The 16791-nt window shown below is 40.2% G+C and overlaps 2 protein-coding genes across 3 annotated transcripts in view; both read left to right on the top strand.

Annotated features, from left to right (window-relative positions):
* The first annotated feature begins 8785 nt into the window (after window positions 1-8785).
* LOC147795234 (uncharacterized) lies at window positions 8786-12440 on the top strand. The gene is given in 5 exon segments (XM_087132175.1): window positions 8786-9442; window positions 9635-10047; window positions 10142-10202; window positions 10205-10225; window positions 10228-12440. Coding segments are annotated over 5 exon segments (774 nt in total). The 5' UTR covers window positions 8786-9219; the 3' UTR covers window positions 10284-12440.
* A 1991-nt stretch (window positions 12441-14431) lies between these two features.
* The window catches only part of LOC147795235 (E3 ubiquitin-protein ligase TRIM33-like), a 29983-nt gene continuing 27623 nt past the window's right edge, over window positions 14432-16791 (top strand). For both annotated transcript variants that reach the window (XM_087132178.1, XM_087132177.1), the window contains exon 1: window positions 14432-14608. The gene's annotated coding sequence lies outside the window, so the exon portion shown is untranslated. The remainder of the gene's footprint in view (window positions 14609-16791) is intronic.

Below are 16791 nucleotides of genomic sequence, written 5' to 3' on the forward strand. Positions count from 1 at the left end.
ACTTGCCAGGATGATCGGCGAAAGTTGCGTGAATCTATCGTGCACCGTTCAGGGCTGAGTTTCAGAGACAAATTTTACACGTTGCGGCTGGTCTACCTACGCGTGGGGTTACTCCCTGTTGATGTGAATGAGGGAAAGCCATAGGGTATATTGATGATTTGTTAATTCCACGATGAGGTACCAGGATCGCGAAGCAATACAGGCAGCAACTTTCGGTTTAAGATAAACTTGGGTTAAAGATTTGTTTTGCTATTTGGGATAAGTTAAAGCAGAATGGGTAATGTTCAGCTTATTGAACTGGACTTCAATTCATCTGTGCATTTTGGACTTGAGTGCACTGTGAAGTACACAATCGTAAAAGTTGGTACAGCTTGAAGAACATACTTTTATCAATGGAATTTAAAGAACCAGGTTTATGATATAATTATGGTGCTCTAGAAGCAATAAAATGCAAATACGAGGTTGTCAGTTGAACTGTTGGATTTAAAGTGCTTAAATAATTTTGCCACCAGAAGAACGGATCGAAGGAACCAACGCAGGGAAGTGAATAGAATATGTCTTATTTGTTGATATCTTGTCAGATTTCCTCGCGGTGCGCTGACGTAAGAACGTTCATGACGCACCAGTCTCCCCGTGAGTAAGCTGTTGACAATTTTTTTTCCTTTTGCAGACGAGAGGTTGATTGCTTATTTACCTCCCGCACCGAATCCCCGTTGAGACAACTGGTTGTGTCTGAATAAAAATCTGGAAGCTTTTTCTGTGAATGGCAGCCGGTTGTTGCTCCGCGAACGTGACCGTAGACGCGAAGCAATCAAGCAAATCACTCGGCAGATTTACTGCAAAACAAACTGAGTGATTCCTGAACGTTCGCTGCCGTCATCTGCTTGTTTAGTAGTTGTACTCGAGATCACAGTAGTGGAGGTTGAGGGGCCCGCTGCTACGTCAGAGTGTGCGCTGGATGAGCAGTTTGGAATAGGCTGAAAGAAAGGGCATCCCGATAAACTGCAATGTATAAAATGGTTCGACCTCCAACAGCGAACCATTTTTCTGTTCCTCCGTTGCCCTCTAGGCTGCTCTAGCTGTTGTGGTGTCACCCCGTAAGACGTGCTTCGCACTATAGATGCTACTTGTTTACATACGGCTCAGGGAACAATTAGACAAGTCGGATTTCAAACCAGTTCTCTTCCCGCAAACGTTAGAGGGCGTTTTTGCAGTTTAAAAGACGTGAGAGGGTTCGGCTGCCCGACTGAAACGAAATAATAGAACCTGAACTTATTCACAATGTGGAAACGTGACTCAAAGGGAAAAACTGATCCATAAAGCTGGAGACACATTGTAACGACCTTTCCAGCAGTCTGTCAGCAAATCAAGCCCCAGTTAAAAGGGCACTAACGCTTGTTGCTGCTTGTTGCTGACACTAAAACGGCTTTCAGCCGAGCATCTTAGCTTTTAGGAGAAAAAGAGAGGGAAAGATCCTCCGTTAATAGGATGTCGGCTGACCGAGTTGCGAAGTGTCCGATGATGAATGGTTCGTGTTATGCTAGCGGGAGTCTAAAACGAAAAATCATGATGGATGGAGCATAAGCAAACTCTCCACCAGTCAATCTTCATTTCAACATCAAAGCTCACCAATGCGAAAGGTTTGCATTTAAAAAAGATTGTCCGCTCTTATTGATGCCTCAATTACGATTTATAATTTTTCTTTATGAAATTGATATTTGAATTTTGAGATTTGTGTACAAACGTCGAGCAAAAGGGAGGTATTTATACAGATGCCTTAGTTCTAAAATTCGGGAAAAGGCTTTTGTTTTCATCCCTATGGATGTCGCCTTAATAGGATGGTGTATATAACTTGGCTGCTAGAAGCAATAAGGTCTCCAGACATACTGGACTAGCTAGAGATGGGGAGCAAGATACGGAAGGCCGTGATTTCAAATCAAGAGGCTCCTTGGGATGAATTTAGCAAAGAAAAACCCATCCGCAGTGACAGAGAAAATTAATGACTAAACATACGTGTATTGTGTGTCAAGTTATTAACAGGCACGGAACGGCAGATCTGGGAGAGAGTGCTGCAGTCGCACGCTCCCCGATAGATTGGCGATAGGCGGATCTGCTCTGTGATCACTAGTGGCCGAGGTGGACTGAAGTGACACTGAACTGTCCACTAACTCTCTGGAATACAGGCCAGCCTCTTCCTTTGGTATGTCGTTGATAAGAAGACTTCGAGTTTGTGCGGAATTTCGCAACTGGAAATCGCTCGTAAACTGTTCAAACGAATGCTATAAAAGACACTGAGTCTAAAAGTGACAATCAGATACAAACACATTCGCATTTGCACATCGGAACGTCTTATATGCGAACATTGCAAGTTGATCTCACGTTTCTCGATAATTTCCTACAGCTTCAATCGTTCCCGCTTCCTTTCCTTTCATACAAAAATTGCCCTTGCAAGCACTGTATAGAGCGGCCTGAAGTCAGTACACTGTAGTCCAATTAAAAAATTGCCATTTTCAAAACATATATATTAAGCTTAATTTAACACGTAATGGGTTTACTATTTGAAGCAATTTTTTATTTAGTATGCATTCGTGCGTTATGATTTTATTATTCTACTGCAATGATTCGTTATTAGTGCAACATAAGAACAGTTTTAAAAGCCAATCAGTGGAGCAAAATCAGTGACACATTACTGGAAAGGAGTTATGGAACCACTGCTGGTAATACTGAAGAATATTTCAAGAACATGAACCAGGAGACAGGTAATAATGGAATCAGCTGAGAAAATGGAAGTTGGGTTGGTACATTTATCTTGAGTTATTCTCAAGATAATGAATTAATGGGGAAATATAATAGTTAAAGATTTTTAATTAAGAATAAGAAGGTATGCCTTGATCACTGTCTTGATCATAACGAGTGTCAGACATCTTCGAAAATGTAAACAAAGGTAATTGTAAATGACATGAGAGATATTTATTTCCTGACAGCCACCTGATAAAGTTAAGAAAATATGCATTTATAAAGTTGGTAGGCTCAATATTATGTTTGTAGTATATTAAATTGATAAACAGTATCAACGACTTAAAGATTCTATCTACCCAAACAGGAAAAGGTTTCTAAACGATTAAAGAGCAAACCTCGCAGATGAGCTTGTTTTTCAGCATTTCCACGGGGAAAACCGGATGCAATTTGGACCAGGCCTTCTCAAAACAGTCAATCTTCTTCTTGTGTCCTCCATGGCTTTGCCATTTTTCTCATCCTACTGACAACATAAACGGTCGGTCCCATCTTGCCGTCTCCTCTTCCCACGTTTTCGGATCGTGGTAATAGTCACGTCACTACAAAAATTACCAGTAGCTGCGGAAGTGTTTTTCGTGGAAGGTCGTTGTCCAGAAGGAAGGACCCCAAATAAATGATCAGTAAAACGTCAGTAAGGGCCTCCCAAATTTTCATCATCTGAATGTGGTTTCCAAGCATTTTTGTTCTCTCAGTCTCGTAAGAAGGATATAATGTGATGATGCACAAATGTCGTTTGACTCCTTGATTACATTCTGAATTACCTTTCTTGATTTACGATGCAATTAACAATTGAGAGATATAGCGAGCAAGCACCCCTTAATGTCATAGTTTTGAGTAGTTGTATGTCCCGAGTTTACAATCGAGCTCATGCTGTGGGATAGTCACCAAAAGATACATCCTAAGTCCTTAAAGAAAAACAGTTTCAACACATTAAGAAATTGAGATGGAATTCAAGGGGCTAAAGGGGTCTGGAGGAAATCAAGCAACCAGGAAAGACTACAAAGCAATCCATAATTGGCCAGATAGAAATAGCACCACACTGGTGAAAAATGTATGTTAACTAATAGTTGATTCTATTGTCAAGTGGCATTACAGAAGTTGCTGTTTTGGGATGGCACACTCTACTGTCAGCTTTCTCTGTATACTAACAGGAGATTCGTATGGAAGTGTATTTAGGACATGGAAAGAGAAAATTTAATTCGTACGTACGGATTACTATAAAGTAAATACGGATTACTATTTCGTACGTACGGTTTTGTAAATAATGATCCTAGGCACCCCCTAGCATCCCCTCATCGGTCGAAAAGAGCCGTACTAGTGGAGAGTGAAAGGGCCAGACGTGTACGCAACGCCACTGCAACTCACTGTCATTCGGGAACCAGCAAAGTGGAGTTCCTACGTACCAAAGGGACCTGCTTTGTTAAGATATCGCAGCGGCACTCTCTCTTGGTACCGCTCGGGCCCATTGAAAGGAAGTTTAGTCAAGCAGTACAACATATGGATTACTAATCCGTTAATACAGTTTAGTAATCCGTAAGTGCGAATAATATTTTTCTCACAATGTCCTTAATACACTTCTTTAAGAATCTCCTGTTAGTAAAACGCAGAAAAAATGGCAGTACAATGTGCTGTCCAAAAGCAACTTCTGTAATGCCAATTGACGATAGAATCTATTGTTATTTGACAGAAATCTTTTTTTAACAGTGCAGGGCAATAAAAATAAACGAGAGGAAAAATAATCTAATAAAGTGTTTATGAAAAAAATCAAAAGTGACTTGAAGCCTGACTGCCACACATTTATGACAAAAGACGAACATCTCGCCCAAAATGAACCCACAAAAACTGAAACAAGTACACGCGGCCAACCTGTAGACGACCGAGGAAACTTTTGATGCTGTATGTCTTTGACCGGGATGATCTCCTTCAGACAGCTGGAGTGACATACATAGATTTCCCATTAACTGCTGATATGCCCCGGACAGACGCATTATCAGGAGGAGATATCAGGAGACTCTGACGGCTCCAAGCCATCACGCCAGCAGAGAGATCAGCCCAATCTTATTGGCAGTACAGCAACAGGATGACGGGGACGCGTTACCCAAGACGCTATTCTGAAGAAATTACTTAAAATGGGAACAGAAACGTTCAAGCTGGCATATTTTCCCCATACAGGCCATGGAAACACAGCGCTGCCTTTCCATATGTATCGCTTAATATTTTTCGCATAGTCAATCTTTATTGGAAACGTCCAGACTGTCGCCGCTGAATTTGCGCGCAGTAATCAGTGACAATTTCAGGAACGGGCTAGGGCTAGGCAACCCGTTTCCAAATAGCTTACCAGCCAAATTCATATCGTGGTACGCATCTGGCTGATAAGCGCGTTTAAGCTGCAAAGTGATACTGTTTGGCGTTCAAATTCCTTATAATTTGAGTTATTTCCAGATAGACTCTTTATGTTACACAAAACTGAACCTAAGTAATATTAGCTGCATTGTAACCTTCTGAATCCATTATGCAAACAAGGAAAAAACAAAACAAAACAAAAGAAGAAGACATGTCAGACAGGATTTTAATTTGGAAAGGGGTTATCTGTCGAGTTCGATTGCAAGTCTTTTTAAATGCACCGCCTAACTTTTCTACGATATATGGTATATTACAGGCATTGGTATGATGCATTTATCTTCGCTACAAGATGTTTAAAGCACGTTAAAGTGTTTAATATATGTGAAATTAAAGTCTTAGTTTGTTCGGCGACAAATATCCTGGTTTCAATGGCGACAGTGCGCCTCAGTGTGAAACCGCTCTTACGTCAAGGCATGCCAATTTCAGAGAAAGGAAAGCCCGTTGGTCATTTTATGATTGGGAATTTTTTTGAAACACCCACGTGCATCTTATGCAAGCAAGAATACCGGCTCCCCCTTACTACCGTCCAATCTCATAAGTTCGTAATAGAATTTTTAAGAAAGTTGGCTTTTGAAATCTTCGCTTCCTATGCCTTTTGAACAGAAAACAATTTAAACCAGGGGAAACTAAAAAAGTATGAGGCTAAGCCTCGTGCACGTCAGATATTTACAATATAGGCCTAGCCCTATTATCAATCCAGGGAGCCTTTTGCTGTCAAATAAAAGTTCAGATATATAGACTGATCGAAATTTCTTAATCAAATGGTGACGTGAAGTGATGTACATTCTTTAAATATCCTGAAATTGAAATTTCTGGGTTAAATTCAAGATTGATATTCCGGAAGAGCCTTAGTTGACATCCTCATGGTTATATTACCGTGCATAAAATGCATGCACGGTAAAAGAGGGATGCTTGCTCTTGGAATCTTTTCTGAATCATTTATTGACCTATCCCACCTGCTCGGGATTTTATTCCCTCATCCCCATCATCTAGCCAGATTGCTCCGGTAATATTAGGTCACTGAGGGTGCTGCTGACCGACCTGCAGATACATTAAGCCTCATCCATTATCCCCCATACGAACATCTGTATGGGCAGCATAGGAAAATATTAACATTGAGAGGACGTGATCCAATAAAATCATCTCTAGGGTAGACTGAACATCGCCCCAACTACCACATCGAATATTTTCTCTCTTTTCCATTGCTTTGTTTAACCACCAAATATGGAAATATTTGATTCCCCCTCAGTCAGAAATCCAGGTCTTCATCCCCCTTAGCATGAATATATGGAAAGATCTTTACAGTGGAGTACAAATCTTTTCCAGAGACCGGGGAGATTGGGGACGACCCTGGAATGCTGTGGAAATTTGAAAATCAGAGGGGGGAGGGGTTGTCTGCTGGCCCCCACATGACACCAGGGGGCGCTAATGTCACAGATGTATAGATGATGTATACATACATCCATTACCCTACATTTTAAAACGGCGTTTTAAGAGGTTTTGTCATTTTTCTCTTTCTTTTATTGTTTACAAGTTCCAAAAATACCTCAAAATCTACATCTTCTCCACCATGAAAAAAGTGTGTGGGGATGATCTCATGGCCAGCCCATTGCCTTGTCAAAAAATATGGGGCATACATGCATCCCCCGAGATTTACGCCCAATTTGAATATCTTTCGAATGATCGACTACAAACAGGCCAGGAAAAAAAACGATAACCCATAGATTAGGGGAATTTCTGTGCATTTTGTCTGCTTGATGTAGATTTTCTTTCCTTTTTCTGCCCTAAGCAGGCTATATGTCCAGAGCAAAATGTCGATAACCCGGAGCCAGTGGAAGCCCGTTATCAACGAACAGACACTTTGACGTAAATTAAGTCAACAGCTAATGTTGAAGTCTTACAAAGAGACATTTAATTCGTCCAGACCTTTCTGAGTGTCTGACGAGTGTTTGTGACTGATGTCACTCATGTCGCCTCAACACGCGGATATTGGCACTTCACCAGTGATCTCGCAGAAGTCACCTACTTTCATGCATTACGTCTTGCCAGTGTTAAGATCCAGACACTACAGCAGCGCCCCCAACCTGGCCGGAACGTTCAAACGCTGACAATCACATTATTGCTATAGCTGGCTTAGAGGACGCTCTTTACATTTCATAGTCAGAGCTGTAAACGGAACTATGGAGTAGCTCCAACTTCAGACATTGAAACCGAAATGGCTGCTCATGCATTAAGTGTACAGTATAACAGGCAGCTATGTACTAACTGTCCAGGCGCACTGACGCATAATCCATCAGTGAGACACGTCGCAACGCTCTATATAAGCATTTCTATCATAACGCGTAGGAAGGGGTTGGGATAAAATTATCATTTTGTTATATTTTATTGCTACATTTACCTGAATAAACTGACCCGTGAAGTTTGCAGCTGTTCAGTCACTTTGATATTTGGGGTGTATAGGCCTACTGCTGTTTCCGATTAAAGTATGTTTCTTGACCTTTCGTTTCTTTTTATCACTATATTATTAACTTCATTGATCAAAGTTTATGGCGGACAGTCAAAGGTTCCGATTTAACTGACACGAGATTACACTACGTGCATTGTAATGGTAAAAACCCTATAATGTGCACCAAAATAATTCCATGTAGATTGCATGATCCTGATAGCTATCTCATGTGGTATTAAATAGAAATAACAGTCCTGACTCTCACAAACTTGCTGTGTGCCAGTTGTGCGTACTTTCAACAGTTAAGATAAAGATCTTTCGGTAAAGTGAATTGATCAATATCAATACGAAATGACTTCTTTACAACGCACTCGATCTTCGTTCGAGGATGGCACCTTTTCAAATCGTCGTTAATATTGAACCACATCAGCATACACGCACATATCAAGGTCTTTTTCACATGGAGCATTCTAGCTTGCTTTGTGTTGAACAACTACGAAGAATAAATGTGTAGACACAGTTGAGTGTCCAGCATTCTGTCTTGGGTTGTACACCGCTGCGTCAGAGACTATACTAGTTCAACGTTTTAGTTCTTCTGGGGTCCAACAGCTTCTTTGAATTATTTACAACAATGCGTACCCGAGGATAGCAATGGTTGGATAGTTTAAGCGTCTCCTAACCCAGGCGAGTGACGCATTAATTAACTGACAAAGTTCTAATTGAACACATCTCAAATGATTAAATGACTAAGTAATTGACTTAATTGACAAAACTCTTGACAATTCTTTCTTGTTTTAGGCTAAATCCAAAAACATGGCGGAGGCTGTAGCTTAACCTGTGCTGGAAAAAAATCCGACAGGGACATCTGGAATGTCCAATCTGCTGCTGTCGTTACAAGGATCCGAAGTGCCTAGCCTGTATGCACACATTCTGTTTGAATTGTCTGGACGATATGGTGAGCAGGCAACGCCAGCAAGGCAGTCTCTCGTGTCCAGTTTGTAGGGAAAAAAACCCCGCCAGTTCCCAGCTCCGGGATACAAGGTCTTGCGGACAGTTTCGCCATCATTTCTCTAGTAGACGGAGTCACCAGGCAGGAAAAAATATTGGAGGGGAAATCTGTGTCAGCCGTCGAGTGTGAAAAAGGTGCTCAAGCAAATCAGAGCAAATGCAAGACGTGTCTTGAGGAACATGAAGTTTTGAAGAACACAAAGGACTATTGTATTGTTTTAATTGGTGATGACGCTCATAAAGGGCATGCAACGATGGAAATGAAGCATGAAAATCGTGAACAAGACGTGTCTCACTACTGCGACGCGTGCAACGTAGCGTGTGCAGAGTGCGCCACATTCACCAACTTGAAGCAAGGACACAGATGCAATACGATTCTCAAGCAGCGCGATCCTACCGCGAGTATGAGACAATGTCTTCCAGTATCTGAAAAAAGAAAAGGAACGGATGAATAAAATCGAGCTCTGTATGGAACTTTCGCGGCAGAGATTGCAAGTAATGTCTGATAGAGCGCTCTGCGACATCACAAAACACGAAGCATCCCAAATTGCCCGAATCCAAGATGAATGCCAGCGCCTCAGAAAGTTGTCTCTCAAACATTGCAAGTGAGAGACAATGTGTTCCAAGAAACAATCAGAAGCAACAGGGAAAAAATAGAACGTGCCGAGTTGATCACAGCGGCAGTACACAACGAGATGAAAACAGATAACAACTTCGAAGTTTCGGAACGGAAACCGAAAGCAATGGGTAACTTGGGACTCGAGGACTTGTCATTTGAAAAGGCCCATCACTGGATTTAATTCGTGGAATAAGATGTCACAACATCGAACGTTACACTGGTCTCGGAAAACTTCTCCATGAAGAAAAGTGGCGGTTTATGAAGACATTTGGAAGACCACGAGGCAGAAATCCCGTCCATAGACATGACGTCGGTTGCTTTCCAAATGGCGACATAATAGATTTAAAGGAGAACAAAATAAGCGTACACACCAACTGGACGGTTTAAGACCACTCTGAGCTCAGATCAGGTGTCCCGACCGTGTTGTGTTGCTGTAACCTCTGATGACCTGCGCCTTGTCACAGATGGTCAGGACGTGCATGTGTTTGATGCCCATCTGCAAAAGTTCCAAAACTTCCAACCAGGCGATTCCCACGAACAGCCCAAGAGTCATTCCACAGGCATTGCTGTCGACATGGAGACACAAATAGCAATTGTTGGCATTGCAAGAAACGTTGTATATCTGGAGAAGGCGGATGGATCTCTCATCAAAAAGATCTCCCTCGCCTTTCGACCTGAATTTTTGGCGATAAGTAGAAAAAATCTACTTAGTCTGCCGGACTATAAAGGTTGCAGGTTGGTGAGCGTAGATTTGTCTGGTACTGAGATGTTTAATGTAAGCTTGTCCGTCCATGGTTGCGCCAACTGGAGTATGCTGTGATGAAGTGGGCGACATTTATGTCGGTATTTTCTATGAACGCGGCAAAGAGGGCGGTGCCGAAATACACCACTATGCTGCTGACGGTACACATGTTGGTCTTGTAGCATCCGGGTTTTCTCCCCCTTAGGCATGACCGTCCCAGCGGCCACCTCATCATGGCTGATAGACGATCCGTTAAGATCTTCCGCTGAGTTTGAAGGCAAACACTGTATTCCGGCGATGCGTTGTTGTTGTTATCAGCGTACCGTTAATATTCTGACCCCACAAAACAACCTGCTTTACATTTTAAACACTGATATACCTAAAAAATATTACCGACGGTAAACTTTACTGAGAAATATGATTATAAGTCTAAGGATCTCTATGGTCCAATCAAGTTTGCGCGTCACCTACCCATCAACGCTTGTACAAACTACAGCACGGCTGAGTTATGGAATGCGTGTTATTGTACGCCATATTGTATTGTACTGTATTTTTGATGAGTAATTTGTTTGAGACATATAATTTCATTCAAGTAAATACGTTGGACACACTTGTAATCTCCCTTTCCGTTCAATACATATCTTAATTTGCCGCATAATCCTCTTACATTGAAGTTTTCCTATCTGAAGGCTCACAATGCGATTGATTGCCTATAGACGAACACAAAAGTAAAATCTGGGACGATTTTTTCATTTTAGTCATCCAACGGGAAATCTAATGACAGTTATACATTATTCAATCGAATAATTGAAGGTTCTGCCGTATCAAAAAGAAACATGGGAGTAGTCTGCTGGAAAATGAATCGTTAGAATACTTATGAACAGCCATGAATTTGACCGGGAAGATTACGAATTCGGCCGGGAAAACCTATATTACTCTGGCAAATGATTCAATCCAAAGGATCGCTGCAGTGCTGGGGGAGGACTGTGCATAAAACGGAGACTTAATGTATTACTGTTTTAATTTCCAGCTTAATGCAGAAAATAATTCAACGAACATAGTGTAATTAGAATAAACTATATTATTTTCTTACTGGCTGTATATCGTATGATGTCACTCAGCTAAGCTTATAAAAAATGCTTTCGTATCCCTTGATTTACATAAATGGGATTCACAATAATATGTCTTTAAAATGAATTAATATGTAACGTGTGAAAGTTTTTTTTTCGTTTTATGTATTCCATGTCTGCTTAGAACGTCACTTTTCTGTCTGAAATATACAACACAGAATTATCTTATATGCCTTGTAAGAAGCATCTTGTGAGTGAACACTCAACATGCATGTGGAACCATCCAATCAACAGCTCATGTGCTAATGACGTACAACGGTGTTTACTGCAATGCATTGTTGAGATAGAATGGGGTCATCAGTGGACACACTGTGATAAAAAAATATCACTACAGTTATTTAGTGTGGGAAAGACAGTTGTTTTGTGTAACTGTCTTTTCGAATCTTCCAGGGAATTTACCCTCAACAATTGGAAACGGTAATATTGTGCCCTTAACTTTCTTTTAATCAAATGTAACTTGCACGTGTGCGATATTTCTCCCACTCTTGGCATCCGCTCTTGGCACGCTACCGCCAAAGATATGCAGAAACTCTCACTGGCAACTTGTACGATCGCGGCAGAATCGCTTTAACGCAGAACCCGCAAAAAATCACGGGAATCACTCAACCGGCTATATTGATTGTGTAAAGCTGCCACATTGAAGCTGGGTCCGTATGCCTATGGCGTCAACGTGCAAAAAAACGATTATACGACGACCCCATTCTAGCCCAAATACAGTGATACGTCATTAGTACATATTGCTATTAAATAACTGTGCAAGAACAATAATTCTACTTGAACATAGAAGGGCTGGGGTTTGAGAGAGACTTATCACAATTAATTCCTCAACGCTATTTGTCATATATTGTCCTTTATTATCTTCCGTAATCGGGCAAGCGCACTCTTCGTTTCACTGCGTCAACTTTGAACCCTATTAAGCTAGGTTTTGTTGTGCATCGGTACGTGAATGTACTTGTGTACTACTTCCTTTTTTCAGTGCTGACTAAAGTAAGCTGCATGCAGTACAACGGAATGTATATGGACATGTACATGGGGTGTATGCTTACATATGCATACTATGTACATCAATGTAGAAGTACATGTACTCTCTTCAAAATGTACACTGAGATATAATGTACATTGAGATATACATCAATGCTAAATAAATAACCAACAGCTTTTTCAAAATCGCCTGAATGTTGTAAATAATTTCCAGTATGTGAACGTCTGCTAAAGGGAACAGAAAAGTCAAATATTAAGTTTTCTAAAAAGTCCAAAATCTTTTATATCAGTAAGCAAATAAAAATTGGTTATAGATATTTTATGCGGTCACATCGAGTGTTTTAATATTTGATGACAATTAATTCCAAAATGCGATATCCTGAATTTTGTTCACTGTTGTTTGTTTGAACCAGAGAGACAAAGTCTTCATAGCTTTCAACACCTTTTCGTGTAATTCTAATCTGATCGTGCAAACATAAAAGACTCAACGTGTTACGTAAAACGATTTTTAACCAGAGTGTGTGCTGTGTGTTTACGGTACAGAGTGGAAGTATCACTAAGTCATAAAATGGGAGGGTTGCATATGCTAAAGAAATTGTTGTAACATGTTAATGAGGTCTACTTTCTTTAATTGCGTGGGCACAGTGAGTACTCACATCCCCACTTGGTCATTTTGTTATTTATGTGAAGGAAATTAATTAATCCATCCATGACACTGGAAGAACATCTCCATTATACATCACACTTCAGAAATCAGCTTCATAACAATTACTTTCCTCAAAATAGGCTTAGGGAATAGGAAAAATAGTGAAAATTCTCTTCTTTTTGAAAGGGAATAATGTTCATTATAAACTGGAGGTCATAAATCCAAACTAATAAACAAAAATGAACAAGATTTAAGTATAATAAAAAATAAAACCAGAATCGAAAGTTATGCTTTTTAAAACCTGTTTACAATTATAACGATTGGTAACTTTTTGGAAACATCTCCTTTATTCTAACATTTTGAAATATTTTATTAACAATTATCACGTTAAAATTAGTGCTGCTAAATATAAAGCCAACAATCTTGGGGAAAACACAACACCTCCCTGTTGATTTGCTTGATCTTGTTTTAATTAATAAACAGTGACTTCCTTACAATAGTGTCCACACGCTTTATTCAGACTGCATGTTTGAGTTTTTCTGTTCTGACAGTTCTATTGGGACAGTTCCAAGTCCAAGTTTTTGTAAAATACCGCAAGCTTAAACATTGTCATTCTGTATAGTGGCCAATATATGATCATAACCTTTGGTTAATAATGAACATAATCTTAATGTTAATCATTTGCTGTTTATGAAAGGTGATTTATACATTATTAAAGAAAGGTATATATTTTATTAAATTGTAGTTGTTTAAATCAAAATATTGAGTTGAATGTGATTTTTATTAAAGAATAATGACTGGTGTGAAAACAAGAAACTGAGCGCTGATCTCCAAATCTGAGTTAAAATGATGTCTCATTTACAACCTCAACTAATATCCATAATGAAAAAATCAACAAAAAAACCCCGATAAATGAATAAATTAATAAAGAAATAATTAAAGGCCTAGCAATGTGGTATTTGTATGTATGGTCTTATATCTCTATACACTGAGTTACCCCGTGGGAAACAGTAAACTCAGCACGATTAATGACATTAAAAGCTTTGAAATACGAAATGGCTATAGTAAGTGTAACGGAATAGCGACCTCCATATTCTATAGTTGTGGCAGCGCATAAGATATTATTGCCTATCTATATTGTAATGCTTCCTATTTCCACTCACATATCGTCGGCTGTTGCGGACGTGATGGGCTAATCAATGCGCATACTTTTTCAGCAGGCTCATTGCGTATTGGGTTTGATCCACACATATACACGTCATGTTCCAATGTTTTCCCTTTAGTTTCTTTATTTTCTAAATCAGATCGTATGTTACTCGATACATTTTTTTTTACCCCTGGAGGATATTTTAGCGTAAAATAAACTCCAAAACTCATCCTTTATAAACTGGTCTTGCTTCCGTTTCCAATGAAACAGACTAGGTCGACAACAGTAGACCGCAACCTACCTAAACTTCCAGCCACAGCGCGTTAAAATAACCGCCAGTTACTTGCTCCATCACATACCCTTTCCGCCCTTCTCATTCACTGTGTGCACACCCCTGTGGTAACATTGAACTTTGAACCAGCTTTCATCAACCGCACAAGTTTAGGTCGGATGCTTACACGTGTTCTAAATGTCGCAACTGGTTTTTCCCATTGTGAGCAATGAGGTCTTCTATCCGACGGTCGCACAGCCTCAGCGTTACATGTATGCTTAAACAGCAATAGAAATCCCCGTCACCATTCGGATCTGCAGCTCATGTTCGTACGTTTTTTTCCAACTAATAGCGTCTGTTGTCGGGCCTACAAAGAATTTATCCTTTAGTCTGAGCTTCACGTCGTGCCTACAGCACAGGTGGGTGACTCCAAGAAATTAACACTTATGTGTAAATCAGTAAATAGCTTGATCATTGAACAACCATGTCGCGCCCTATAGAGCGTGAACAAGGAACTGATCGATCTGTCATAAATGTTTTGTGGGCTTTGACACTGTGCGTCTGCCGTAGTGCCTGCACCATTCAGTAATGCAATATACATGTACATTGCTCACATGAAACCCGCAGGCCGCACAAACCGAAGTTCTTATTCTTTCAAATCCCTTTTAAGACTTCGCTCGTCGCTCGGGCACTAGGAAGGGCTGGTGGCTTCCACAGATTTTAGTGTAGGAAATACGTCACCCCCGATCACAGCTAATGACGCGAAGAGCATAGTGGGAATTTTTGCAAAGCGTGCAAGCTCGTTCAGTGTGGCGGTTATCAATTCGTTTTCTTCCTCATTGCTGAAAATATTCTTACTACGCGTTATTCATTCATCCAAATTAATCAAAATAACTATATGATTTGAAAGTATCGCCCAAAGACACGTGAATAATGATAGTTCTTAAATAAGGGCAAAAATTACCATGGTTGAACCAAGGCCATGATTTTATCATATACACCGACACATATCCATTGCATGTCTAACCAAAAGCTTCAAACAAGGCTTCGCTAACACTACAGGAAGTGATAACCTCGTGGTTGGACGTCGTGCACGTAGTAGCCATGTCACATCAGTACAAAGCCATCAGCCCTTCCCATGCAGCGCCCTGTTCGGGTGTGGGGCGACGAGCGAATTTTAAAAGGGGTTCAGTTGGTCAAGCAAAGGTGTAAAAGTACTGTAGATTTCTTTTTCAGGGCATGCTTTGGTAATAGCAGGCAACCATGTTCAATCAACTATTTTAAAGCTGCACTAAAACGGATTTAAAAATTGTGATTTTATCCCACAAGTACCATGTACTGTTGTAATTCTTCACATATATTTGCTAACAAAACATGTCCAATGTTTTCTTAAGTCTCAAAGAGAACAAAATTTTAGGCTCTTTTGTCCAGGCTGAACAAGCCTTTTGCGAAAATGGAATTGTCGTCATCAACCAATTTAAATATCCTGCATAATGCATGTGTGAACGATGACGTAGGAGGCGGTACTTAATCAACGCACCCTAGGCCAGTATGTACATAATTATGAACACATACATGTACAGCACACGTCTAAAAAGAGCGTACACCCTTCATGTACTGTACATCACACAAAAAAGTCTAGAAGCGAAGACGTCTGGGAAGAACATAGCATTGAGGAGGAGGAAGTTGATTTACCTGAGGCCAGCGCACGTATTTTCATGCCCCTCACTTAGTTGTACGCATGCGCACTAAATCCACTATAGCGACAGAAGCCAGTAAAATGGCTCTTGACTCGTGCAGGTGGACCCCAAAAGTAATCGATCAACATCAAGTTCAGATAAAGCTGTTTGCCCCTGTTTTCCATACTGAAAAGAATTTAAACACTCAAAGTCCCTTTTGCTAACTTGCACCCTATAAAAATCCATTCTCTGCCAAATTTTTGCCTGTTTTTGTCACGTATCTCCAAAGTAAGCGAGTCAGAAGTTGGAAGTAAAGTCAACATTTTAGAGTTTTTGTTTTCAGTTTTGCCGGTTTGTCCCTGACATTTTCTACTTGTGAATGGTGAAGAATACCATGAACACTCTAATGAGAAAGTATGTAATGAGAAAACGGAGAGTGCGCTTTGCGAAAGTGCGTTTCTCTTCCGTTGTTGCTGGTATCTTGCGGCCACGACTTACTTAGCTCGCGGCCGCGACTTACTTAACTCGCGGCCTCGACTTAATTAACTCGCAGCCGCGACTTACTTAACTCGCGGCCGCGACTTAACTCGCGTGGTATGTTGTATTATTTTGTACCATAAAAAGCAAATATCGTAGCTTCCTAGATTCACACGAAAATGAACAGATATTTTTAAGATGTTGAAAAGCTGTTGGTATGCAATAAGTGATACATAAATAAATTCATAAATGACCAGCAAACATTATTTGACCTTTAATCTAGCGCCATGCTCTCTATGGGCGGCCAAAAGGGTCAAAATTAATTTAAACAAAAATAAACGATTACGAGCAAACAGAATCTTCTTATTCAAAAATCTAAATAATAAAACACAAAACAACGAACAAAACCATTTGAGAAACAACTTATTAAAATATTTAATTAAACA

The sequence above is a fragment of the Acanthaster planci genome, unplaced genomic scaffold, assembly GCF_054643075.1.
Source record: "Acanthaster planci isolate LZ-2023a unplaced genomic scaffold, COTS_SCS Contig115, whole genome shotgun sequence".
NCBI lineage: Eukaryota > Metazoa > Echinodermata > Asteroidea > Valvatida > Acanthasteridae > Acanthaster > Acanthaster planci.